Source organism: Vicugna pacos, chromosome 9 (assembly GCF_048564905.1).
Source record: "Vicugna pacos chromosome 9, VicPac4, whole genome shotgun sequence".
Classification (NCBI taxonomy): Eukaryota; Metazoa; Chordata; class Mammalia; order Artiodactyla; family Camelidae; genus Vicugna; species Vicugna pacos.
In genome coordinates, this window is record NC_132995.1 from 24,761,101 (window position 1) to 24,789,020 (window position 27,920).

The following is a 27,920-nucleotide window of genomic DNA, read 5'->3' on the forward strand; positions in this document are numbered from 1 at the left end:
CTCTAGTTTAGCCTCATCCACCAGGGACAGATACCAGAAATAAGAAAAAAAAATCCCAAAGCCTGTGGAAGGAATCCACAAACAAAGGCCAGACTCTACACTGGGACAGGCTGGACCCTGGACCTTGGATGACAAGAGAGGTGTACTGCTGCGACACACAGGACGTCTCTCACAGAGGGCCACCTCTCCAAGGTTGAGAAATGTAACTAACCTACCTAAAAATATAAATAGAAAGACAGACAGTATGAGGTGGCTGAGGAATATCTTCCAGGCCAAGGCACAAGATTAAATCCCAGAAGAAATAAGTGATGAGGTGATAGGCAATTTATCTGAGAAAGAGTTTAAAGTAATGATGGCCAAGATGTTCAGAGAACTCAAGAGGAGTATAGATGCACAGAATGAAGTTTTCAGCAATGAGTTGGAAAAGATAAAGAATACCCAAACAGAGTTGAAGAATAAAATCACTGAAATGATCAACACACTAGAAAGAACCAAGAATAGATTAAATGAGGCAGAAGAACAGATCAGTGAGCTAGAAGACAGATTAGTGGAAATCACTAGTGCAGAACAAAGAAAAAGGAATGAAAAGAAATGAGGATAGTTTAAGAGAGCTCTGGGACAACAGGAAGCATAGTAATGTTCACATTATAGGGGTCCCAGAAAGAGAAGAAAGGACCTGAGAAAATTTTGGGAGAGATAATAACCGACAACTTCCCCAACTTGGGAAAGGAAAGTCTCCCAAGTCCAGGAAAGCACAGAATGTACCACACAGGATCAACCCAAAGAGGAAAATACTGAGGCACATAGTCATCAAATTGACAACAATTAAGGGTAAGGAGAAAATATTAAAATCAGTGAGAGAAAAGCAACAAGTAACATAAAGGAATTCCTATAAGGTTATCAGCTGATTTTTCAACAGAAATTCTAAAGGCCAGAAGGGAGAAGAAAGATATATTTAAAGTGAAGAAAGGGAAAAAACCTACAAACAAGAATACTCTCTCCAGCAAGGCTCTCACTCAGATTTGATGGAGAAATCAAAAGCTTCACAGATAAACAAAATTGAAAAGAATTCAGCACCACCAAACCAGCTTTACAACAAATGTCAAAGGATCTTCTCTAGTCATCAAAACACAAGGAAAGAGAACAAGAGGAAAAAAAAAAGAAAAAAAAGAAAAAGATTGCTTTGGTAGTTCTTTTATGGTTTGTATAAATTTTGGAGTTGTTTGTTTTAGTTCTGTGAAAAATGTTGTGAGTACTTTGACAAGGGTTGCATTGGATCTGTGGATTGCTTTGGGTAGTACAGCCATTTTGATAATGTTTATTCTTCCAATCTAAGAGCACAAGATATCTTTCCATTTCTTTGTATCTTCAATTTCCTTCATCAATGTTTTACAGTTTTCAGAATACAGGCAACCTCCTTGGTTAAGTTTATTTCTAGATATTTTGTTGCTTTTGTGCAATGAAAATGCTTATGCCGGTTATAAAATTCTCGTTTTTGAAATGGAAAAAAAAGTGAATGAAGTGCTACAAACGGCAAAATATCCTTCTTTCTTATGGGTAAGTTGTATTTCATTATTTATATATGCTGCATCTTCTTTATCCATTCATTAATATGCACTTACAATGCTCCCGTATCTTGGCAATTGTAAATAATGTTGCTGTTAATAATGTGGTATATGTATCTTTTCAAATTAATTCTTTTTTGTGGTTTGCTTTTATTCCTTTGATAACTATGTAAATTTAAAAAGCTAAAGCTCTAAATGTTCTTAAAAACAATGAACAGTACCTATATGTAAATTTTTTAAAAATATGTGCAGTATATTGTGTATATGTATTTACATGCAACATACTGTATATGTGCAAATTGTAACAATTCTACCTAATAAAATTGAAAGAATAAAAAAAAGTGGTGTAGTATTAACACATAATGTACACACATCCTCCCATACACTTGAAATCATCTCTAGATTGCTTATAATACCTAATACAATATAATGCTATGTAAATAGTTGTAAACACAATGTAAATGCTGTGTAAGTAGCTGCTGGCATGCAGCAATTTCAAGTTTTGCTTTTTGGAAGTTTGTGGAAATTTTTTTTCCTGAATATTTTTGGTCCGTAATCTGATTAGTTGAATCCATGGATGTGGAACCCACAGATATGGAGGGCCAACTGTATTTTGTTTCACTTAAGTTTTAAGTATTACAAGTATAGTCAAATCTACTTTCCTGGGTCTTGTGATTTATTTACATAGGGCTTGTCTATTAGAAGATTATGAAAATATTTTATATTATCTTCTAGTACTTTTATAGGCTTGCTTAAATTTACATTTCTAATCCATCTGTAATTTGGTTTTTTGTATGATAAATGAAATCTGAAAAACTATCATGCTATAATAAGGAACAAAGAAGGTATTAGCTTTACTTACCTCGCTACTTGTCACTCTCCTGACGTTCTAGCAAGTTATAAGAGAAATACAGTCTAAACTCCAAGATAAAATGGAAATTCAATTGGAAAACCAATTTAATTTTTTAAAGTTGAATAAATGGTTTTTAAATAAGTATTTGGGTCAAGTTGATGCAGAATTAATTAGTGTTACTTTTGCAACAGGATTTAAAGAGTAAGAAACACCTTTCAATGGTCAAACAAAAAAATCAAACACAAATCCTTCTACAATTGATAGCATCTGAAATATAAAAATTATAATTTATTCAAATTTAAGAAACAACTGCACTGAGAAAAATGTTAATACTCTTTCTGAAACACTAAAAAGATATCAAAACACTAAAAAGATTTCAAAAGTATGTCCTTCAAAGGGTCACACATGCCACACAGGCACTCTGGCCCATAACGCGTTTGGAAAGATATAGCAAGATTTGATTTATCATTTCATCATTATAATTTTACTCAGTGGAATATTAATGTCACATATATTTTTAAAATATAAATACTTTTTAAAGTTGTGCTTTACAATATGATATCAAGAACACAGAGCTGATGTAGGTTGTATAGGTAATCATTTTGACTGTGTAAGAAATTTGATCAGAATACTGTTCTGGTAAAAGAAAAGCACCTTTTTCATCACTTATATTCAGCAATAGTGAAAATGCTCTATGTACACACTGGCTCTGAATAACTGATTTCATTTCTGATTCAAACCTGCTATGCTATCTATTACTGTTTTGATGATTACATAGTTCAACATAAAAAAGCATCCCACTCAGATTCTCAATAGTCTGATTAGGCAGATAACCTCCCAATCATAAAAGCTTTTAAGACAAGTATTAGGCAGATAAAGCATGGATATCAGACTCACTATAATTGGGATAAAAAGACAATTGTAAGAATACTGCACATTTGACACCTACTGCGTTTTTGTGCACTCAGCTTGCATTCTCTGCCTTTCTTCCTCCTCTTTGAAGTGCTAGATTAAAGTGTATTTATACTAGAAAGTTGTTAATAGAGTTAACGTGAAAGACTATGTTTTTAGTCAAGACTTTCTAGATAAAATAGAAAATACTTGGAGATTTCTTATGTTTTTATGACCTTGCTTATAAAAGAATGTTTTATGTGCAACACCTGCAGACTAAAATAAATCTGCATTTCACTCAAACCCAATTGAGTATCAGCTACAAAATATAGACACGAAGCAAAGTATGATAGCAGCAGTGATTCTTGGGGCAGCACATGCAAAAGTCAGTATTTTGCTATCTCTTTACATCAGAAAAGAAATGTGCCGAAACTCCCTTTCCCATTCCACTTGAACTGGTTCCCCAGAATTGAAACAAACATCTCCTGTGACATTAAGTTGTCATCAGCTTGCGTGATCCCCAGTTCACTCAACCTTTTCTTCTTCATCTGGCCTTTCTGTGTGGAGGCAGCAACTAGTTCATTTACAATTTCACAATTGCCTTCAACTTGCTCAGAGAGGTCAGCTCTCTCATAAAGCTCCATTTTACCAGTTGCACATTGAATCAGCTCTTCTAGATCCACTCTTTCAGCTACATCTGCATCTCCACCTGTCTGAATTTTAAGTGCTTTATTTTCTGAAGAAACAAATGACAACAAAAAAGTTAAATATACAAACCCAACTGAAACATATGTTATCTATATAAAACATAACGTATTTCAAGTTTTTTTTCTGTCAAGGATTCCTGCACTCATCTGACGGGACTTTCTCAAATCTTAAGTATCTCAATGAGCAGTTGTCTTATTCTTCATATCAAGGTTTCCTGACCTTCATACAGGATTACCAATTTTGAATTTTCTCTTTTTATCCTAAATCTCACTCATTCAACAGACATCTCTTGGATATCTAATAAACACTGAGCACTATGTTAGGAGTCAGATGCAAAGATAAGTAAAACAGTGCTATTCTCCCTAACAGAACTCCTAATTTAGCAGCTAATTATAACATTATAAGCGACTGCCTGTGATGGCCGGAACTCTAGATGACCTCCATGATACCTGCCCCTTAGTGTTACTTTCATGACTATTAAGTGACAAAAGGATTTTGCAGATGTAACTAAGGTTACTAATCAGTTTACCTTAAGAATAAAAATTCAGGTGAACCTAATCTAATCCTATGAACCCTGTAATAGGGTTTTCTTTGGCTGAATGAAGAAGAATGCATGACGAGATTCAAAGCACGAGAAAGAGTCAAAGCATGAGAGATTTGCTTACGGAGGTTCTCTGTTGGTAAAATGGAGAGGGTCACAGGGCAAGGACCTGAGAGTGGCCCTGAAGAGCTAAGAGCAATCCCCAGTCAACAGCCAGCGAAAAAAAATTTTTTAAATTGGAGACCTCTATCCTACAAGCTCAAGGAAATTGATTCTGCCAGCAACATAAATGAGCTTGCAAGCAGATTCTCCCCCGAGAGCTTTCAGATAAGAGCCCCGCCCAGCTGATCCCTCAATTTCGTCTTTGTGAGACCCTAAGCAGATAACCTGGCCAAACCTACCTAAACTTCTGAGCTATAGAACTGTGAGGAGAAAAAGAACACACAGATAACTGGAGTGGATCCTGAAGGATGACAAGGACTACTCATCACCCTTTAAACTTTCCTCACCAATGCCAATGCGTAATTCTTCTCCATGACTGAGATTTCAGAGTGATCTGAGTCACGGCTTGAAATTCATGAATTTCCCACTGAGTTAGCTCAGCTTTGCTGCCAAGAAAGACAGTTGACAGGGAGGCATTTACTTCTACAAATAAAAAATAGAGGCAAACTCCACAATCCCCTCCAGTGAATGCAGGCTTCCACTTGGCACATTGATTTCTCTGCCTCCACCCTTAACAAATGCCAGCAGGAGCCATCATTGCTATCATATGTCCATCCTTATTCTATAAATTTAGAGGGCCAAGCATGATAAGAAGGGAACTGCAGGACCTCAGAAACCACTTATCAAGGTTCTAAATGAGTAGCTGAACTAGCTGATCTTGAAAGTTTCTTTCACTCGGAAATTCTATGCTATAGCTTTACCAAGCTTCTCCATCTCCACATCCAAGCATATGCCAGTTTTTTTTGTTGTTTTTTTTTTTTTTGGTGGGGGTGTGGAAAAGACAATTCAGATCCTTAATCAGAGTTTAATGCTGAAATAAAACAAGTTAGGTCTGATTTTTATTTTGAAAATTACTAAATACAGCATACCTTCACTTCCATCTTGGGCACTTTCTTGCAGGTCAGAGAAAATTGTAGGTTTCACCAAGACAACACCATAACCTTCATTATTATGTATGACATTATTCACCATGGATATTTTTGGAATGTCATAATGTTCATCTAAGAAGTCCTAAGACATTGAAAACAAAAGTTTTAAGAAACTATCACATTCAACACTGCCTGCTTTAAGAAATCTCACTTTTTTCAGGCTATTCTAAAAATGGACTAGAAAGCTATGCTTATTAATACGTGGTAGCACAGTCTGAACTCTGAGTGACAGAGCATTCCTCGTCATTTCTACAGATCTACAGACAGTAAAGTGTTCTCACAAGAGACTTTCAACCACTAACTATTGATGTTATTAAAATTTATATACTGTTTATGCTTTTCAAAGCCAGAAAACAACAAACCCAACATGGGAATTTAATAAAACAATTATTTCTTAGGTGAAATTGTTCTAGCCTTTGGAAAGAGGGTGTCTCAGCAGATGCTCACCTTAATGAGGATCCCTTCCTTGCAGTGATGGATCCCGTTATCACTCAGGGTGCACTTACTCCCAGGATATATTTCAATACCAGCACCCTATAAGTTACATTTTAAGATAATGACAATCAGTTTTAAATAAGAAAGACTATAAGAGAAGGTTTACTATATCACTTCTCAGACATTAACACAGTACAAATATATAAAGTGTTTGATAGAAAGGTTTATGGGTATCTTAATGAACATTTCCATTTGCTCCACTTCCAGCAAGTTGTCTATCACTTACCATTTTCAAACACACACACACACACACACACACACACACACACACACAACAATGGCTAAGAGTATCAACACTTGTTATCTGTTTAACTCTCTATCATCTGGACAAATCAGTTTTCTGACTCTGCCCAAAAAAGTCATCTAACAATTTTGTTGAAAGATACACTTATTCAAAATGACCATCCTCTCAGAGATAATTAGAGAACAGTATTCAAATCTTATAAAATATTGTTAAGTTGTGGATAGAAATATGATCCTGTATTTTTAAAAGCACACCAGTTTAAAAATATCCCAACCTAACTTGAAAATCACTTCTATGAGTTAAAGCAATTAATGGTCTCCACTACTACACGCGTGTTAAATTAGCAGCCAATTCACATGTCTTGTTTATACGTATATAGTAACCAGAAAGACCCATGCATGGCCACTTTTCCTCTCTTGGACTGACCTGCTCCCAATTCTCGGGAGTGTACTACATTTCACTATTTTTTTTACTTCACTAATAAAAATCTTGTTTATATCCAAAAAAAAAAAAAGAAGAAGAAAGAAAGAAAGACCCATGCATGGCCCAAGTCTCTCACACTGTCCTTTGGCACCACATGTTACCAACAGAAAAAGTAACAGTAACAGGAATAATTTATTTCCTGATGCTATGCTAGGCACTTTGGTAAGAAAAAATGATTCACTCAAACCTCTGTGATTATTTAAAAAATCATTTTTGGAATAATTTTATACACAATATCCTAGATGAAGAGTCGCTATTAACCATTTATGACACATCTATCACATATATGTTGATTCGTTTTTCTAGGAATAGTAGTGTACCATGAGAAAAATTTACTATGACTTCCTCCTTTAGGGATTACTAAAACATATGTAGTGGGATCTTCTTACCTAACTCTCTGTAGAGAGGTAAAAAGATCTGAGAAATGGGCCTTCAGCTAAGAGATTTTCTGCTAGAAGCTATGTACAAAAAAAGATTTAGGGGCAATAACATTACAAATACATATACAACAAGACAGTTAAAGTTAAATATGAAATTATCAGGATCATGTAAAACTTAAAGAAAAGAGTAATTTAAGCCAGCAGCCACCTAGTAAATGGGACAATCATGTTCAAAATGTGCTATGAAACTTAACAGATATTTGGTTAACTAAAAAGAAATCAAAGAAGGTGGCACTTCTAAGATGATGGTACAAGTAAAAACCATGGACATTACACATAAAACAAATATGAGAAGGAAAGTAGAGTAAAGAAGGCAGATCAGCTACACACTTCAACACCCAAGAATGACACCAACACAGTGGTGCATTCCCTGGGTTTTCTTTTTGCCTCATATTCCCAGGCAAGAAGCTAAAGAAGCTGGAAATCCATAAACATCAGACACAGACCAGAAAAGCCTCCTCAAAAGCCTGCTCTCTCTAGCCAAAGGATCAGGTAGCCTAAGAGGACAGAAACTTTGAAACAATAGCTTTATTCCAGCTAAATACCGTAGGAAAATAACTGGCCCACCCCAACCCATGCTGGCAAGTGCCAAAGAGGAGCTTAGACTTCCACCCTCTTGAGGCTGTGACCAGGCACCCCAACACCCACAATGAGATGGCATCAGTTAAGGCCAAGGATTTTCATCCCCACCAGATGGTAACAAGGCCCTCCCCCTTACGGAGACTACGTGAGGAGCAGCCTGGACTTGTACCCCTACCCAACAGTAACAAAGTGCTGCGCTCCCTCCCCACTGCAGTGATATGAGAGCAGGCCTGTGGAGGGCTGGGACTTTCATCATTGCCAGTGGTAACAAGACCACTGCCATGCACCAGAGCATCAGTGCAGACATGTGGGAAGCTGAAATTCTCACCCCCACCCAGCAGTTAACAAGGAGCTTCCCCACTCAACTAAAATGTCGACAGAGGCCAAATGGGGAACCTGGACTTCTACCTCCACCTGGTAGTAACAAGGAAGTATCTTCCACCTTATCCACTCCTGTAGTGGTGTAAGAAAAGCCTAGCTAAAACAGGAGATCTAGATTCTCACAACATAATATAAAATATCCAATTTCAGTTGAAAAGCACTAGTCGTATCAAGCACCAAGAAGACGTCAAAGGGAATAAGGTAATCAGTAGAAGACAAAACCAAGATGTCAGAGATGTTGGAATTAGCTGACAATGGTTTTAAATCAGCCATAATAAATATGCTTTAATGGGCAATTATGAATATATTTTAAACAAATGAAAAATGAAAGGCTGAACAAATAAACAAGATATAAAGAACCAAATGGAAATTTCAAAACTGAAAAATACTATAACTGAAATAAAAAGCTCAGAGGATAGGTATAGCAGCCGAAAGGAAAAAACAGTAAAGAATCAGTGAAATGGAAGACAGAACAATAGAAATTATCCAGTCTGAACAGAGGAAAAAATTGTACTGGTAAAGAAAAGTGAACATAGCCTCAGGGATCTGTGGAACAAAAACAAAAGATCTAAAATTTGTGTCATCAGAGTTCTAGAAAGAAAGAAGTGTGAAGGAAACAACAGCAAACAAACAAAAAACAAAAAATAGTTTAAAACTCCCAAATTTGGCAAGATATTAAACCTACAGATTCAAGAAGCTGAGAAAACCCCAAATAGGATAAACTCAAGTAAATTTATTCCAAGATAATAATAATTAAACTTCTGAAAACTTAAGACCAAAAAGGGAGGGTGAGTGGGGAGGAAAGGGGGAAAAAAAGAAGAAAAAAAAATCATGAAAGTAGTCCAAGAAAAACAATGTCTTACCTATTAGGGAAAAATTCAAATGAGGAAGATTTCTCATCAGAAACCATGGAGGCCAGAAGAAAGTGGTACAGTATTGTTCAAAAGGGCTAAAAGAAAAAAACTGTCAACTTAGAATCCTATACCCAGTGAAAATATCCTTCAGGAATAAGAAGAATCAAGACAGTCTAAGATGAAGGATAATGAAGAGAATTTATCACCAGCAGACCAACCCTAATAGAATAGCTACCAGAAGTTCTCTAATCAAAAAAGAAACAATAAAAGGGGACATCTTAGAACATCAGAAAGGAAGAAAGTGCTGAGTAAACAAAAATATGAGTAAATACAATATGTTTCCTTCTTTGAGTTTCTAAATTACTTTTGAAACTAAAAACAACACTGTCTAATGTGGTTCTAGAAGCATGTAGACAAAACATTTAAGACAATTATAAACAGGGGATGGTAAAGAGATGCTAAGGGAAGAAAGTTTCTATACTTCACTTAAGCTGGTGAAATGACAACATCAGTAAACTGTAGTAAACTGTGATATGTTATGCATATATAATGCAATGTCTAAAGCAACCACTTAAAGACATATAAAGAGATATACTCAAAAAAATAGAATTCTGAAAAATGTTCAGGTAACCCACAACAGCAAAAAAAGAGAAAAATGAAAGCCAGAGAATAGAAAACAAAAAATAAAATGATAGAATAAAGACTTAACATCAATAATTACATCAAGTGTAAATGGTCTAAATATACCAATTAAATGACAGAGACGGGCAAAGTGGATTAAAAATTACTAAAAAATAATATGCTATCTACAGTTCACTTCAAATAGAATAAAGGCGGGATGAAAATAAAAGGATAGAAAAATATATATGATGCAAACTTTAATCAAAGGAAGGCAAATGTGACTTTATTAATATCAAATAAAGTAGAATTCAAAGCAAAGAAAATTACCAGAGACAGACAGTTAACATTATATAATGATAAACAGGTTGATTTACCAAAAAGACAGCAATCCTAAATGGGTATGCACCAAATAGCAGAATTACAAAATATGTGTAGCAAAAACTAAGGACTGAAAGGAGAAACAGATAAATCCACAATTATAGTTGGAGACTTTAACATCCACCTCTCAACAACTGACACAAGAACTAGACAGAAAATCAGAAAGAATATAGAAGAATTGAAAAACAATATCAACCAATGTGATCTAGTTGACATTTATAGAATATTCCATTCAATAACAGCAGAATACACATTACCTTTCAAAGGCCTATGGAACCAAGACAGATCATATCCTGGACCATAAAAACAAACCTCAACAAAATTGAAAGAATAAATTATACACTGCATGGAATCAAACCAGAAATCAACAAAAGATAACAGTAAAATTCCAAATACCTGGAAATTAAAAAACACACTTCTAAATACTACATGGATCAAAAATGAAAATGCAACATATCAAAATTTGCTATATCAGTGCCAAGAGGGAAATTTACAGCATTAAAAACATACATCAGAAAAGAGGAAACGTCTTAAAAACAAAAACAAAAACAAACAAATCATAAATACAGAACAGAAATAGACTCATAGACATAGAATACAGACTTGTGGTTGCCAAGGGGGTGGGGGATGGGAAGAGACAGACTGGGATTTCAAAATTGTAGAATAGGTAAACAAGATTATACTGTATAGCACAGGGAAATATATACAAGATCTTATTGTAGCTCACAGAGAAAGGAACGTGACAATGAATATATATATGTTCATGCATAATTGAAAAATTGTGCCCTACATTGGAATTTGACACATTGTAAAATGATTATAAATCAATAAAAAATGTTAAAAAAAAAAGAGGAAAAGTCTTCAATCAACAATCTAGGCTCTTACCTGAAGAACCCAGAAAAAAAGCAAAATAAAACTACAGCAAACAGAAGGAAAGAAATAATAAAGACAAGAGCAAAAATAAATAAAACTGAAAACAAAATAATGAAACAGAATTGATAATAATAATAATAATGAAACAGAATAATAATAATGAAAGAGTTGGCACTCTGAAAAAAATCAACATAATTGACAATTCTAGCAAGAATGGCAAAGCAAAAAAAAAAAAAGAGAGAGAGAGAGAGAGACTATACAAACTACAAATATCAAGAATAAAATGTAGGATATCATCACAGGCTCTGCAAACATCAAAAGAATAAGGGTTTACCATAAACAACTCTATGAGTTTGATAAGTTAGAAGAAGAAATGGTCCGCCTGCCTCTCCAGGCTGGTGTGAGGCCCAGCAGGCTGTGTTGGGGGTGGTGCATATAACACCTGGTGCACTAGAGAGCCTGCCACCACCACTGTCAAACAGAAAAGCCTTTCACCAAAAACGGTGCCTGGCCATGGGGGCTCTGTACCCTGAGTGTATCCATTAACTCACTCAATATGAGTAAGTCACTGAAAAGCCATATAGCTATTAAGGAAACTCAATTCATAATTTTAAAACTCCCAAAAAAGAAATCTCCAGGCCCAGTTGATTTCACCGGAGAAATCTTAAAAAAAAAAAAAAAACCAATTCTACACAATCTCTTCCAGAAAACAGGAAAGAAGGGAACATCTCCAAATTCATTTCATGAAACTAGTGTTACTCTGATAACAAAACCAGACAAAGACAATAGAAATAAATAAAACTTCAAACCAATATCCCTCATGAATATAGACATACAGGTAAATTCTTAGTAAAATATTAGCAATATAATTCAGCAATATATAAAAAAATTACACACTATGATTAAGTGAAGCTTATTTCAGGGATACAAGGTTGGTTCAAAACTTGAAAATCAATCATTTGTAATCCATAAAAACTAGATGCAGAAAAAAAACATTTAATAAGAGTCAACATATATTCCTTATAAAAGTTCTCAAAAAGCAAAAAGAAAGAAAACTTTCTCAATTTGATTAAGAATATCAACAACAACAAAATAATCTAGAGTTAACCTTATACTGGTGGCCAAGATGGCAAAGTAGGGAGACCCATGAGCACCTACCCTGACAGGCACACCAAAATTAAAATTATTTACAGAGCAACTATCAATGAGAGCAACCTGACGACTAGCAGAAAATATTTCCAATATAAACAAGGAACCACAATGAGACAAGTAGGAGACGCAGAGATCTGCTAGTCAAGACCTACAACCCCAGGATAGGCAACCCATAAATGGCAACTAGGCAAAATGACAGAGGAACAGGTTCCATTGGAAGGAACAAGATAAAATCACACAAGAAGAACTAAGTGTAGTGGAGATAAGCAATCTACCTGATAAAGAGTTCAAGGTAATGATCAAAAGATGATCAAAGAACATGGGAGAAAACTGGATGAACACAGTAAGGTTAACAAAGAGAAAATATAAAGAAGAACCAAACAGAGATGAAAATACAACAACTGAAATGAAAAATAAATAAGAAACCAATAGTAAATTAAATGATACAGAGGAAAAGACCAGCTAGCTGGAAGACAGAATAGTAGAAATCACTGAAGCTGAACAGAAAAAGGAATAAAAAGAAATGAGGACAGTTCAAGTGACCTCTGGAACAACATTCACATTATCAGGATCCCAGAAGGAGAACAGAAATAGAAAGGGGCAGAGAATATATTTGTAGGCATAAAGGTGAAAACTTCCCTAGCCAGAGAAACAGACATCCAGGTCCAGGAAGCAGAGAAAATCTCAAACAGGATTAAGTCAAAGAGGACTACACCAAGACACATTGTAATTAAAATGGCAAAAATTAAACATAAAGAGAAAATATTCAAAGCAGCAATGGAAAAGCATCAAGTTACATATAATGGAATGCCCACAACTGATTTTTCAGCAGAAACTCTGCAGGTCAAAGGGAGTGGCATGATATACTCAACATGATGAAATGGAAAAATCTAAAATCAAGAAAACTCTATCATTGGAAAGTAACCTGAAAAAAATAGGTGTATATATAACTGAATCACTTTGCTGTACACTTGAAACTAACAGTATTGTAAATCAGCTAGACTTCAATTAAAAAAAGAAAGAATCCTAATATCAGACACTAGGAGATGAAAGGCCAGCATACTCCATGGTCCACCCAAAGAACAGGAGGGCAACAGGGACAGGCAGGGACAAATCATGACCCTCCTGGCTTGAAATGTGGTAGGGAGGAGGACACCATGCAGGGACAGTGAGGATGAGAAGGGGTCCAGGCTGGAGCTCAAAGGATGCTTCCCACCTTCCTGACTATATTGTTCCCTTATTGTATGTGTAATAGCTGTACTGAGATACAATTCACATACCATGCAATTCACCCACTTAAAGTTTTTTTTACCATTCAGTGGTTTTCAATATTTTCACATAGTTGTGCAACCATCACCACAGTCAATGTTAGAACATTTTCATCACCTTAGAAAGAGACCCTGTACCCTTCAGCAATTACCCCAATTCCCTCTTCCCTACCCTACCCACCAGTCCTACGCAATCACTACTCTACTTTCTATCTATACAGATGTGCCTGTTCTGGATATTTCACATAAGATGAATTATACAATATGTTGCAATTAAAAGAATACTCTATTCGACAAGGCTTCCATTCAGGTTTGATGGAGAGATCAAAAGTCTTATAGACAAGCAAAAGCTAAAAATGTTCATTCAGCACCACCAAACCAACATTGCAAGAAATGTCAAAGGGAATTCTCTAAGTGAAAAAGAAAAGGCCACAACTAGAAACATGAAAATTACAAAAGGAAAAAACTCATTGATAAAGGCAATTATTCAGTAAAGACAGTAGATCAATCATGTAAAAAGCTAGTAGGAAGGTTACAAGACAAAAACAGTAAAATCATCTGTATCTGCAATAAGTAATTAAAGGACACACAAAATAAAAAAAAATTTAAATATGATATCAAAAACAGTAACCATAGAGGGAGGAGAGTAAACTGCAGGACTGTTAAAATGTGTTTGAAATTTAGAGATCAGAAACTTAATATAAACCTCATGATAACCACAGTCCAAAAATCTGAAATAGATACACATCTACAAAAAATAAAAAGGAATCCAAATATAACACTAAAGATAGTCATCAAATCACAAGGGAAGAGAACAAAAGAAAATAAAGGAGCAATAAAGAACTACAAAAACAATTCAAAAACAACCAAAACAAAATGACAGTAAGTATAAACCTATCAATAATTACTTTAAATGTAAATGGACTAACTGCTCCAATCAAAAGACAGAGTGGCTGAATGGATACAAAAACGAGATGATATATAAGCTGACTACAAGAAACTCACTTCAGATCTAAAGACACACAGACTGGAAGTGAAGGGATGAAAAAAGGTACTCCATGCAAATGCAAATAAACAGAAAGCTGGGACAGCAATACTTACATCAGACAAAACAGACTTTAAAACAAAGACTGTAACAAGAGATAACAAAGGATACTACATAATGATAAAGAGATAGATCCAACAAGGAGATATATCAGTTGTAAATACGTATGCACTGATACAGGAGAATATAAGGTAAGAAACTGACAGTAACACAATAATAGTAGAGAACTTAACACCCCATCAATGGACAGATCATCCAGACAGATAATCAGCAGGAAAATACTGGCCTTAACTGACCTATTAGACAAGATGGACTTAATAAATATATGAAGAACATTCCGTTAAAACACAGCAGAATACACATTCTTTTCAAGGTCACATGGAACATTCTCCAGGTCACAAAACAAATCTCAAAAATTTAGAAGACTGAAATCGTAACAAGCATCTTTTCTGATCACAATGGTATGAGACTACAAATCAACTACAAGAAAAAAAAGTGGAAAAAAAACACAAACATGTGGGGGCTGAACAATATACTAGTAAATAAACAATGGGTCACTAAAGAAATCAAAGGAATCAAAAAATACCTGAAAACAGATGAAACAGAAATACAGTGATCCAATATCTATGGGATGAAGCAAATGCAGTTCTAAGAGAGAAGTTTATAGTGATATAAGCCTACCTCAGGAAACAAAAATCTCAAATAAACAACCTAAACTAACACCTAAAGGAACTAGAAAAAGAACAAACAAAACCCAAAATTAGGACAAGGAAAGAAATAATAAAGATCAAAGCACAAATAAATGAACTAGAGACTGAGAAACAATAGAAAAGATTAATGAAATGAAGAGCTAGTTCTTTGTAAAGATAAACAAAATTGATGAACCTTTGGCCAGACTCATCAAGAAAAAAGAGGGTCCAAATAAAATCAGAAATGAAAGAGGACAAGTTACAACTGACTGCAGAAATACAAAAGATCATATGAAATTACATATAAAAATTATATGCCAATAAAATGGACAACCTAGAAGAAATGGATAAATTCCTACCCCCCAAGACTAAATACGGAATAAATAGAAAATATGAACAGATCAACTACCAGTAATGAAACTGAACCAGTAATTAGAAAGCTCCCATCAAACAAAAGTCCAGGACCAGACAGCTTCACAGGTGACTCCTACCAAATATTTAAAGTATTAACACCTATCCTTCCCAAACTATCCCCCAAAATTGAAGAACTCATTCTATGAAATCAGCATTACCCTGATACCAAAACCAGAAAAAGACACTACACAAAAAAGATTGCAGGCCAATATTCCTGACAGTTATAGATGCAAAAATCATCAAGAAAATATTAGCAAATCAAATACAATACATTAAAAGGATTGCACACCATGATCAACTTGGGTTAATCTCAAGGATGCAAGGATGGTACAATATTTGAAAATCAATCAACATGATATACCACAGTAACAAATGAAAGTATAAAAATCATATGATCACCTCAGTAGATGCAGAGAAAGCTTAGGACAAAATTCAATATCCATTATATGCATATTCAATGGTGAAAAGCTAAAAACATTTCCTCTAAGATCAAGAGCACGATGAGGATGCCTGCCTCTTGCCACTTTTATTCAACACAGTATTGGAAGTCATAGCCACAGCAATCAGACAAGAAATAAAAAGAACCCAAATTGGTAAGGAAGAAGTAAAACTGTCAGTTTTTAGATGGCATGATACTATCCATAGAAAAGCCTAAAGACACCACCAAAAAATTATTAGAACTCATTAATGAATTTGGTAAAGTTGCAGGACACAAAATTAACACACAGAAATCTATTTCATTTCTATACACTAACAACTATCAAAAAGACAAATTAAGAAAACTATCCCATTTACAATCACATTAAAAAGAATAAAATTTCGAGGAATAAATCTAACTAAGGAGGTGAAAGACACATACTTGGAGAACTTAAGAAACTAATGAAAAAAACTGAGAACGACACAAACAGGTGGAAAGATATACCATGATCATGGATTGAAAGAATATTATTAAAATGACCATACCATCCAATGCAATCTACAGATTCAAAGCAATTCCTATCAAAATACCAATGGCATTTTTCACAGAACTAGAAAATTATAAAATTTGTATGGAAACACAAAAGACCCCAAATAGCCAAAACAATCTTGAGAAAGAACAACAAAGCTGGAGGGGTCATGCTCCCTAACTTCAGACCACACTACTAAGCTACAGTAATCAAAATAATATGGTACTAGCACAAAAATAGAGACATAGATCAATGAGACAAACAGAGAGCCCAGAAATTAGCCCACACTATATGGATAATTAATCTACAACAAAAGAGGCAAGAATACATAACAGAGGAAAGGCAGCCTCTTTAATAGAGATCGTTGAGAAAACTAGACATCTGCAGGCAAATGAATCAAACTGGACTACTTTCTCACACCACTTACACAAATAAACTCAAAATGGCTTAAAGACTTAAATATAAGATTGAAACCATAAAACTTCTGGAAGAAAACATAGCCAGTGCTTTCTTTTACAATGGTCTAAGCATTGTTTTTGGGGGCTATGTCTCAGGCAAGGGAAACAAAAGCAAAAATAAAGAAATGGGATACATCAAACTAAAAAACTTCTGCGTAACAAAGGAAACTATTAAGAAAATGAAAAGGCTATATACTGAATGGGAGAAGATATTTGCTAATGATATATCCAATAAGGGGTTAATATCCAAAATATACAAAGAACCGACACAACTCAACAACAACAAAACCCCACAATCTGATTAAAATATGGATCCAGAGACATTTTTCCAAAGACATACAGATGGCCAACAGGCACATGAAAAGATACTCAGCATCACTTAATCATTAGGGAGAAGCAAATCAAAACCACAATGAGACATCACCTCACATCTGTCAGAAGGGCTACAATCAAAAAGGCAAGAAACAATAAGTGTTAGCAAGGATGTGGAGAAAAGGGAACCCTCATGCACTGCTGCTGGGAATGTAAATTAGTGCAGCCACTGTACAAAACAGTATGGAGATGCCTCTAAAAGTTAAAAATAAAACTACCATACAATTTATGAAGAATACAAAAACACTAATTCCAAAAGATATATGCACCTTTGTATTCAATACAGCATTATTTACAATAGCCAAGAGATCAAGCAACCTAAGTGCCCATCAACAGATGAATGGACAAAGATGTAGTGGGGTATGTTTATATTACTCAACCACAAAAAAGAATGAAATCTTGCCATTTTCAACAACTGGGATGGACCTAGACAGTATCATGCTAAGTGAAATAAGACAGAGAAAGACAAAAAGTGTATGATTTCCCTTATATGTAGAATCTAAAAAACATAACAAAACCGAAACAGAGTCACAGATATAGAGAACAAACAGGCGGTTGCCAGAAGGGAGGTGGGTGGAGTGGAAAAAAAAAAAGGTAACTCTGGGAGGTAATGAATGCTAAGTAGCTCAATTGTGGAGATCATTTCACAATGAGTATTTATAGGAAACCAGAACATTTGTACACCTTAAATATATAACTATTTTCAATTATTCCTCAATAACAATGAAAATGGATTTTTCACATTCTTTTAAAAAAAAAAACCTCACACTTGTGGTACAATACTGAATACAGTCCCCCTGATATCAAGACTAAGGTAAGGATGTCCACCCTCACCCCTCCTATCCAACTTAGTGCCAGAAGTTCTAGTCAGTACCCTAAGGCAAGAAAAGGAAACAAAAGGCATACAGATTGGAAAGGAAGAAATAGACTGTCTCTATTTACAGATAACATGACTGACTTCTTTGAAGAAGGAGAACAGGAGTATGTGTTTACATCTTGTCCCACATCTTATTTACTTATTTAAACTTAACTTAAACTAGTTCCCAAAAGGATAGGAGATTATCATACCTTGGCACCATATAAATCTGAGTTCCTCATTAAAAATTCCGCTGATGTTCGAACTGTGACTCCTGTTGTTTCACACTGCAGTACACAGTTTTCCAATGTAGTCTTGCCACGGTGAATGACTATGATAAAAACACGCAATCAAATGCTTTCAGAAGTAATGTGTCATTTACAACATTAGAAATGGCCCAGAGTTGGTATTAGATATAGACCAAATATTTCTCATTTAAACTTTGTTACTGGAATTATGAATTCATAATTTATAAAATAATGACTATTTTGAATGACTTTCTAAAAATTTAAAAGCAGCATTCTTAAAAAAGAATGACTTGATCTCAGAAATGCAAACTCAAGTTATAAAGTACTTCTCATTCCAAAAAAAAAAGGTTATCAGAGAGTAATTTTCAAGAGCATCTTAGAAGGGAGAAGAAAAGGAGGCCCAATGCAAGCTAGAAGATACTGATCCTAGGAAACAAATACTATCACCTAGGGCTAAATCAAATGCAAAGAATACTGGCCACAATGTTGGAATGTTTTAAAAGAAAAAAATGATCACACAGAAACCAATATTAAACTAACAAATTTTCAAGAATAGGCTGAATTATTTTTTAATTTAAAGTAAGCTTCTTAAGTTGTCAAGCTATGTACATAAATCATCAGCTTTCCATAGTACTCAAGAGTGGTATTTTATTAAATTCTACCTTCCAGGGAAAGTAAAGTTTTCCTTCAAAGCCTGGAACAAATAATAAATGAAATATTGAGATATTTACTTAAGATTCCTTCTACAGCATCATGTTGAACAAATTTTATGCTTGAGATTTTAATATCCACACCCGTACAATCCACAAATGTGTCTCCTTTGCCTCTCTTTTCTATCACAATATCATCTGGCAGGCCATACCCTAAGGAAGAGAGCAAGAACATTTAAGATCGGTGAGGGGAAATGTCTAAACCCAAAATTACTATGACAGATTTCTCTATTCCAAATGATTCCAAATGACACCAGACAACCCAGTTGCATTTAAACAAAATTTAGACCAAGGTATACAATTTTTAATAATAACTCCTCAATTTGTCCCCATATTAGGAAGACTACCTCCTATCAATCATCTCAGTATCAGTTAAGCACTAAATTCACTTATAAAACTACTACCAAAAAAATAATAATCTTAAGTACTCACAGCTGAGCCAAAGGACTTTAAAGCATTTAGCCCTCATAAGTTCTTTTTCCCTAACTCTTAAGATTATATTATTCTAATGTAATTAGGTTTGAAAAAGCTTAAGCATTTCTCAAGATTTTCTAATTTTTTATATTCTCTTAAACAGACTGAATTAAAATATAGACAAACTTGATTAAAACAGTTTTAGCTACTGGAAAAATAAATCTACCTTGTTAACCAATAAAAAGCATTGTTCTCTACAAACCTTAAACTAATAATGCAGGCCAGACCTCTGAATAAGCTTACAAAAAACTGGAGTATCAGAAAACTAGAGAACTTTGCACAACTTTCATCATAAAACAGAACCACATAGACAAAAGCTGTAAGAAATTGTCTAAAGTTAAGTCTTCGCTTGAGTAAATGAAAGTAGTTAACTAACTACATTAAACAGACAAAGCCACTGAAGAGTGGCTTTGAAGAGTACAGGTAAGCCTTTGGGGGCACTAGAGAATGCAAGAGGACTCCACACACAGAAATACCACCAGTGGTGGGCCCTGGATGACTGGATTGAGTACTTCCCTCCCTGGTTCCTTTTATGTATCTATCTATACTCTGCACATTTTTATAACAACTATGTTTAGTATCAGAAAAATAAAAAATACAAAAAGAATGGCCATAATGAGGACCAAGACTATATAGACAAGTTTAAAACATAAAGCCATCACCTAAGTGAATGGATTTCTAGACAAGAAAAATCCTATTATAAGTTCTGTTAATACCCGGCACATAGTAGGTATTCAATATATATCTCTTGTTATAAGTGTTAGCTACAGATAGGAAAAGCTGTTAGATAAGCTTTAATCTTACTCATGAACAAGTACTCCATATAATCACACTAGAGATACCATCTGATTCTCCAAATTCTCAGAAATGCCCTCTGTTCATAAATTTACAGTCATTTTTATACCTAACTATCAGAATTCTATATAGTTATTTATGACACTTTGGCAATTACATCATAATTTCCTCACCAATCTAGGAAGAACACTTATCCACCATTGAATCTACAGTATCAATGCTGTTTGCACTATGCCAAAAAAATAAAGTGTTTTTGTTGCAGTGATTTATCCTGCAGATGTGTTATTTATACACAAACATCTATTATATATCAAATATTGGTGAGAAAAAAAACAAAAATTACACACATAAAACAAAAAGGGGATGAGGTGATATACTAGTGAACAGCAGGAAATTAAACTTCCAGCCTTGCTTCCATTAAGAAGTTTTGACAAGATAAAGATTAAAAACATAGCTTAAGCAGTTTGTGAACAGCTGCACAAATCCCAAAATGATATACGATTTTTTGCATTACAAGCTTTATTGCTAACTTGAAGCTCTTCTGGTAAATAGTTGAACAGATGCGTCTAAGTTTGACATGCTTTGGAAATACACAGGACCAAGGTGAACTACTATAAAGTAACTTAAATTTATGAATCAGTCTAAATGTACAATAAGATTATAAATGCTAAAAAGTTACTTTCAATAGAATCTTTCAAAATTAATGTTCTCAAAAGTACACTTTAGGATTTGTGACATTCATGAAGATTTAAAGAATTAAGATAAAAATTTTGGTCTAACTTCAGGTTGGACCTATACCTCTCACAAAACTAAGCTAAATTTAAAACAAAAACCATGCACCAATATATCCACAACATATATGAAATAAGAGTAAGCAACAAATTCAAGAATACTAAACTTTAAATGTTGCTGGGAATGTTTTTTATTCTAGAAATGAAATTTCCTTTTCATCAACCACCTATAATCTGGAATTATGCTTCTTCCTAATGATCTTTTTTTTCCCTCTGTCTTCCCAATACTTACAATGCTCAAAGAACAGTATCTCAAGTTGCTCAAACACTGTAAGTGAATCCCCTTTGTGTTTCAAAAACCCTTAATGTTTCAAGGCAACTCATTTGAAATCAAATGGGTTGAAATCAAATTCCTGGAGTTTCAACAAGATCAACAATTTACTGTTTTCTTAAGTGTATCAAGCACAGGAGTTTGGTTGTGTGATCTTCCATACTCACCTTCCAACTCAATGGAGTCAGCAATGGAGAATGTGCCATGTACCATGTAATGGCCAGGACAAACAATAACAGTGTCACCCTCATAGCAGGCATTTATAGCAGACAACGGATCACTGTGGAACTAGAAAACGACAACATATTGCAAAGATATACTCCTCAAAGCAACTTATTACCCCAGGTGTCATGTTTCACTTGAAAAGGGAGCCACACCTGCATATCTCCCTTTGCTACCATGAGCCCAGTGCATGCTTGATAATCACTAGTGCTGATGAAGCAGTGCCCTCACCACTTCCCATTTCACAGAGAACAAGCTCTGGGAAACTGCTGTAAACACTTTGTGGAACTCAGGGAAGCCTGGGGAGAATCAGAAGGAAAAAAAAGCCATCTGGAGCAAGAAACTCTCCCTTTACCTGAATTTCCATTTCTTCCTTACAAGGCTCTGGACAAAGCCTGTCCCTGAGCAGGGCCTGCAGCAGCCCAGTCGTCATGGTGGAGGAGACCACATGGGTGACCTTCTGACCATTTGTACGGACGCCCTTTGCTTGGATATTAGAATTCTTCTGATAACCAAAAACATATCTTAAAGAAAGCAAACACACTCATCAGTTCTCAGTAAGAGAGCTGGTTAGAAAAGATGCTGACTAGTTAAGAATAACAAAGATACACATACCTCAACAAAGGATTCTCAATGAGTTTTAGCTTTTGTTTCAACTGTTCGATCTCTGAATACAGTTTTAACCCTTCCACCATAGAGATGTTTTCCTGCTCAGAATCAGAGTTACAATTTGACAAACTGCTTCTCAGATTTAAAAATTTCCTGTAACTCTCCTCACATTGAGTCAACAGATTCTGGTAGTCAACAATAAGTCCTGAAGGAACTCGGTCTTCAAGAATATCATAATGCCTGAAAATTTAAAAGCAAATTGAAATCCACTGCCTTTCAGATACATTTTCCCATCACTAAGACAGCCCATTTAGTTCTCAAAGATCCAGTAAGAAAAGTGTTTTATAGTGTATAACTCAGGAACATGTTAAGTTTTTCTGAATAGCACTTTACTATAAGTGGAAGCTATTAAAATTTTAAGGACCACTTCATTAAGGTCACTAATTTTTCTCTTTTGAGGTGTCTGGTTTTTTTTCCATAGATCCAAGCACTTGTGCCTTTGAAACACTGAAAGTTTATGTTGCACAATTTGTAATCATTACTTGATAAGGAATTATTTTGTCATATATTAGATTCAAAATCTTAATAAGTAGGTGACAGAGGACAATCTGGAGGTAGAAGTGGAGAGCAAAGTATCACACATAATTTCATAAAGATGTTTAAGATTACCACACTTACAGGATCAAAAATTTAACATGATTCAGGGGGAGGGTATAGCTCAGTTGTAGAGTGCGTGCTTAGCATGCACCGAGGTCCTTAGTTTCAATCCCCAGTGCCTCCATTAAAAAATTTTTCTTTAAATAATTCAAATCATCTAATACTTCCCTGCATTTAAAGCACTATGGTGCAAAATTATGCTGAATATTCCCTCAGGAAGATTATTAGAATATTTCAAAAACATAAATCTTTGAGATTCTGAGAACGAAAATAAAGCTGTTACTAGAGAGTGATTAAAACAAAATAACCTTGTATTGGACAACCTCATTGGCATTTAAAGTTTACTATTAATTTATATACCTTCTCAAATATACAGACAGAACAAAAAGTATTTATAGATACAATAATTTATAAATGTACAACTAAGTTAATGGATATGAAATTAATAAGTTTGAAGATAAATTGCACTATTATTGTCATTACTTATAGTTTTAAAGTAATTGCTTTATTTCTCAGTTAAAAGTATATAGACTTAGGCCAGAGCTTCTTAACCTTGGCTGCATATTAGAATCAACTGGGGAGATTTCAAAAATACAGATGCTCAGGTCCCCAACCAGACCAATTAAATTGGTCTCTAGAAGTAGAAGGATATTTTTTAAAGTTCCTTAGGGATTCTAATGCACAGCCAAGGTTGAGAACTATTGCCTTAGATAACGTCTTCTTAACTTAGCCATGCTCTAAATATAAATAAGATAGGAAAAAAACCAGAACTAGAAGCTAAACAAATTTACATCAAATTACAGGGAACATTTAAATAATAGTTTAAATGAATGAAAAAAAATTTTCCCACTTTTCAAGTAAATGACTTAGGTGAAGCTTGAAAAGCAAGGATTTTGTCTGCTTTGGTTAATCCATACTCATTTAAAGATATTCCAGAAATCCACTTTGCAAACATGAAATTGGGACCAACCAATGACTGCTTGGTCAGGTCTATTAAGTTATGAAGGTTAAGACTCAAATTTTAAAATAAGTTTCTTAGCATTTCTAATATCCTTGCCAATCAGGTTATTTCTCCTCATTACACTGATGCTTCATAGTCTGGAAACAATGAACCAACATCTGTGTTTCAGACCCATAACCTTTGAAGCAGAGAGCTTTAAATTAACAAGAAATAATATTTATTTCACAATGCAAAAATCAAGAAAATATGCTTTGAGTCTCTTTAAATCTTGCCTGTGGATAGCTGTACTCCTGTCTTAGCCCAGAGACCTTTTCAAAGGGTCTGCCTACATTTGATAACCGTCCAGTTTCCCCATCAAGTACCATAGTTTTTCTCAACTGATAACATTCCTCCCTTATGTTTTCCCACCTGCCAGTGATGTACAAGATATGATGTAAATCATTTCTCATTATTCGAACATGTAAGGCTGTCAAATCGGAATACAACTTTTTCCCAAGTAAAAATCAGATTTGCCAGATACACTATGTTCACCCACCATTACATTCACTTTAATCAAAACCATTCACTGCTCTTTAAGAGCAAGTGTATCAAAACTAGAAAATATGCAAACTCTCTGAAATTCTGGCATTTTACTGAATATACTATGGGAAAACAGGAAATGCACAATGGAAAAACTGGAAAGGCTAAATAGAAATCACAGCCAATTTATGAAAAGCTGAAATCATACATAATTCTAAACCAAGTAAAATCATTAACCAGACTTCTCACATTTTTTTTTTATTTATTTGCTATTTAAACCAAGAGAAACTTACTAAATCAAACTGGGTTCCAGAGAAATGTAAAGAGTTACTGCTTTATCTTACGTAACCAAATCTTTCACACTGGGGGGAAAAATTACCTTCTACAATTTTTTTTTGGCATGCAAGGTCTAATTTCATTCTTACAAATGCTGCATTGCCTATTAAGTTACCACGCACCAATACCAAAAAATTACCTGGTCTTACAACACCATCTACTGGAAGACTAAAAACCACAATTAACAAAGTGCAGGACAACTATTCAGGCTACATGGTTAATCTGGGGTATTTTTATAGAGGAAGGGTTTGTCCCTACCAAAATATGAAAACTCAAAAGAAAGTAGATAGGTATTTTGTTTGCTTAGGTATGTGTTAGGTATTAGGTTTGTTTAGATATTTGAGAAGTTTTTAGTCACCATCAATATTAACTATTTAGTATTTTCATCTATTTATCAAATAAGATTTAAGTACAAGAACTTGACAAAACATCGTGAGGTAAATCTGTTTGGCCTAGTATGTTTTACTGCAGGAACTTAGAGTAAAGCCATATGTCTTTAAAGGTACTCTTTAAAAGAAATTCTTCTATAAATCAATTAATTTCACTGTTTTTCAAAAACTGTCTTTGAATTTAAGAAAGAGGTTTTTTTAATGTATTAGCCCAATTGAGTTTTATTCGGTTTACAGAAGAGTGAGCTGTTAATTTACATGTCCTTGAATTCTCTGCTTTTAGACTCAATTTATAAAAATACTAAAGGTAGGTATCTCTGCATCTGTACGAGTTTTATTTAATAACTTATCAGTGGGTTATACTGATATATTTGTATATCAGTCTGTTTCTTCTGTAGGCTCCTGGAGTATACACACACACACACACACACACACACACACACACACAAAACACGAGTGAAACCACGAATAGCTATTTTTTTCCAACATGCAAAGCCACTAATAAATACTTACAATCTCAATCGAGGTTCAACACATCTGACAAAATAATCATACTCATCCTCTTCTTCTTCATCCCAGCTTCTCCAAATATTTTGATAGAAAAACCTGAAAAGGAAATTAGCATCAAATCCAATCACCGGCGCAAAATGCTAAGGTTTTGGAGGGGTAAGGGCTAAAGAGTAAATCAAAACAGTTCTATCAACTATGGTAGAGAGCATCACATATTAGCTAGACTTGACAGTCGTTGAGTCACACAAGAACCTCTTCAGATTGATTACAGAAATGTTTCTACAACATTGGTTCCATTAGGACTTCTTTTTATCAGAACTATTTACTGACCATCTGTATCTGGGTGGAAGGTAGTGCCATTTGTTCAGGGAAAGAAACTAGTTTAGGGTTGAAAATAAAGAGTTCTGTTTTCACCATGTTCAGGATGAGATGCCTATTTAAACTCCAAGTGGACGACATCAGGAGTACAGATGAATATACAAGACCTGAGCTCAAGGAAAAGGTCGGGGCTGGGGACATAAATCTGTAAGTTGTCAGCATATTGATGGCATTAAAGCAACAGATGAGATCATCCAGGGACATAATATAAAGCAGTAGTTCTCAACCCTGGCTGCACATTAGAGTCCTCTGGGAAGCTTTTAAAAATTGATCTGCAACCCTAGCTCAGAACAATAAATCAGAATCTCTTGGGTGGGGGCTGGGAGAGGAGCTAGGCAGGACACATACTTTTTTAAAGCTCCCCAAGTGATTTAACAAAATTTTTATTAGGAGAAATTTCAAACATACAAAAGCAAATAGTATCATGATTACCACCCATCCATCACCCAGCTTTAACAATTATTACCTCATAGGCAATCTTATTTCATCTCTACCTTACCCACTTACTTCTTTCTCTGTTCTGCTACCCCCACCAAGCTCACAGTGGATTATTGTAAAGGAAATTTCAGACAATATCATATCATTCATAAACTTTTAATAAATCTAAAATGAATCTTTATACAAAAAAATTTTAATTCCTTAATGTCCAAATATCCAGTCAGTGTTATCTCTTTTGTGTTGTTACGGTTAGCTTGTTCAAATCAGGATCCAAACAAGGGTCAGCCATCAAATTTAATTAAATCATTTTTACTCTATAGATGACCCCTCCTTCTTTTCCACCTTGCAATTTATGTAATAGTTTCCAACACTCTGTGAGTTTTACTGATTGCATCCCCATGGGGTCATTTAACATGTTCTTCTGTTTCCTTTATTTCTAGTAAATTGACAGTAAAAACTACAGACTTCATCATCTTTAGGAAAGACTTCTTGGCAAGAATACTTCAAGGGAAGTATAGTGTACTTCCATTAGGAAGCACATGATACCCGGTCATCTCTCCTGCTGAGGTTAAGAATGATCAATGGATACAGATATTGTCAGACTGATCCATCGACTACAAAGTTCCCCATCAGTATTTCACCAATGGTTGTGGCAGCCATTGATGATCACTGCCTGAAACTTCTATTTTATTATGAGTTGGAAAATACTAATAGTCTCATTTTTATCATTCTTTCTGCATAGTTGGAATACTCCTACCAAGAAAATTGTCAGTAGATTCTAATATGCTTCCAAAGCTGATTAGAGAGAGAAAAGAATAGATAGCCTAAGTCTGACCCATGGGTAACTCCAACATTCTCAAGTTTGAGCATGCGAAGAAGAGCTAGCCAAGTTCACTAAGAAAGCAAGCCATGACACCCTATCATACTGGCGGTGTCCCAGAAGCTGGGAGGAGCGTGTGTTAAGAAGATGGGAAAGATCAAATAACTAAAACGTAACCAAGAAGTCAGGGCAAGATGAGATCAGAGGAGTGATGACTGGATGTGAGAATATGGTTAACCAAAGCACAATTTCAGTGATGCTGTGCAGAAATAGAAGTATTATTGAGATGCCAGAAAGTACAGACTGTGACTATATATAACTCTGTCAAAAAGCTGAAAAGGAGCAGTGAAAATGAAGCCATCTCCTCATTTTTGTAGATTAGACTGCCACACTGTCTAGAATCCATCTCTTAAAAAATAAAAAGAGAAAACAAAAAAACCTGAGCATGCCTCTACTCAATAAAACGATGCTGTTGGCTCCTTTCTCTCCTCAAAATAAAATCCAAATTCCTGAGCTTGGTGATATTACATG

The 27,920-nt window shown here is 34.8% G+C and overlaps 1 protein-coding gene and 1 long non-coding RNA gene across 2 annotated transcripts in view; one reads left to right on the plus strand and one right to left on the minus strand.

The window, feature by feature from the left end:
• The first annotated feature begins 829 nt into the window (after positions 1-829).
• LOC140698411 (uncharacterized) lies at positions 830-27,779 on the plus strand. Its single transcript, XR_012076196.1, has 3 exons — positions 830-1,557; positions 26,177-26,278; positions 27,010-27,779. It is a non-coding gene; the product is annotated as an uncharacterized lncRNA (long non-coding RNA).
• The window catches only part of SHCBP1 (SHC binding and spindle associated 1), a 32,832-nt gene continuing 7,598 nt past the window's right edge, over positions 2,687-27,920 (minus strand). Inside the window, exons 5-13 of the mRNA XM_006207874.4 lie at positions 25,757-25,849; positions 22,388-22,621; positions 22,128-22,296; positions 21,718-21,838; positions 19,241-19,372; positions 18,474-18,592; positions 6,157-6,243; positions 5,650-5,791; positions 2,687-4,045 (exon numbers count right to left, since the gene is read on the minus strand). Of these exons, the coding sequence (XP_006207936.1) occupies positions 3,720-4,045; positions 5,650-5,791; positions 6,157-6,243; positions 18,474-18,592; positions 19,241-19,372; positions 21,718-21,838; positions 22,128-22,296; positions 22,388-22,621; positions 25,757-25,849 (1,423 nt within the window). The 3' untranslated portion in view covers positions 2,687-3,719. The remainder of the gene's footprint in view (positions 4,046-5,649; positions 5,792-6,156; positions 6,244-18,473; positions 18,593-19,240; positions 19,373-21,717; positions 21,839-22,127; positions 22,297-22,387; positions 22,622-25,756; positions 25,850-27,920) is intronic.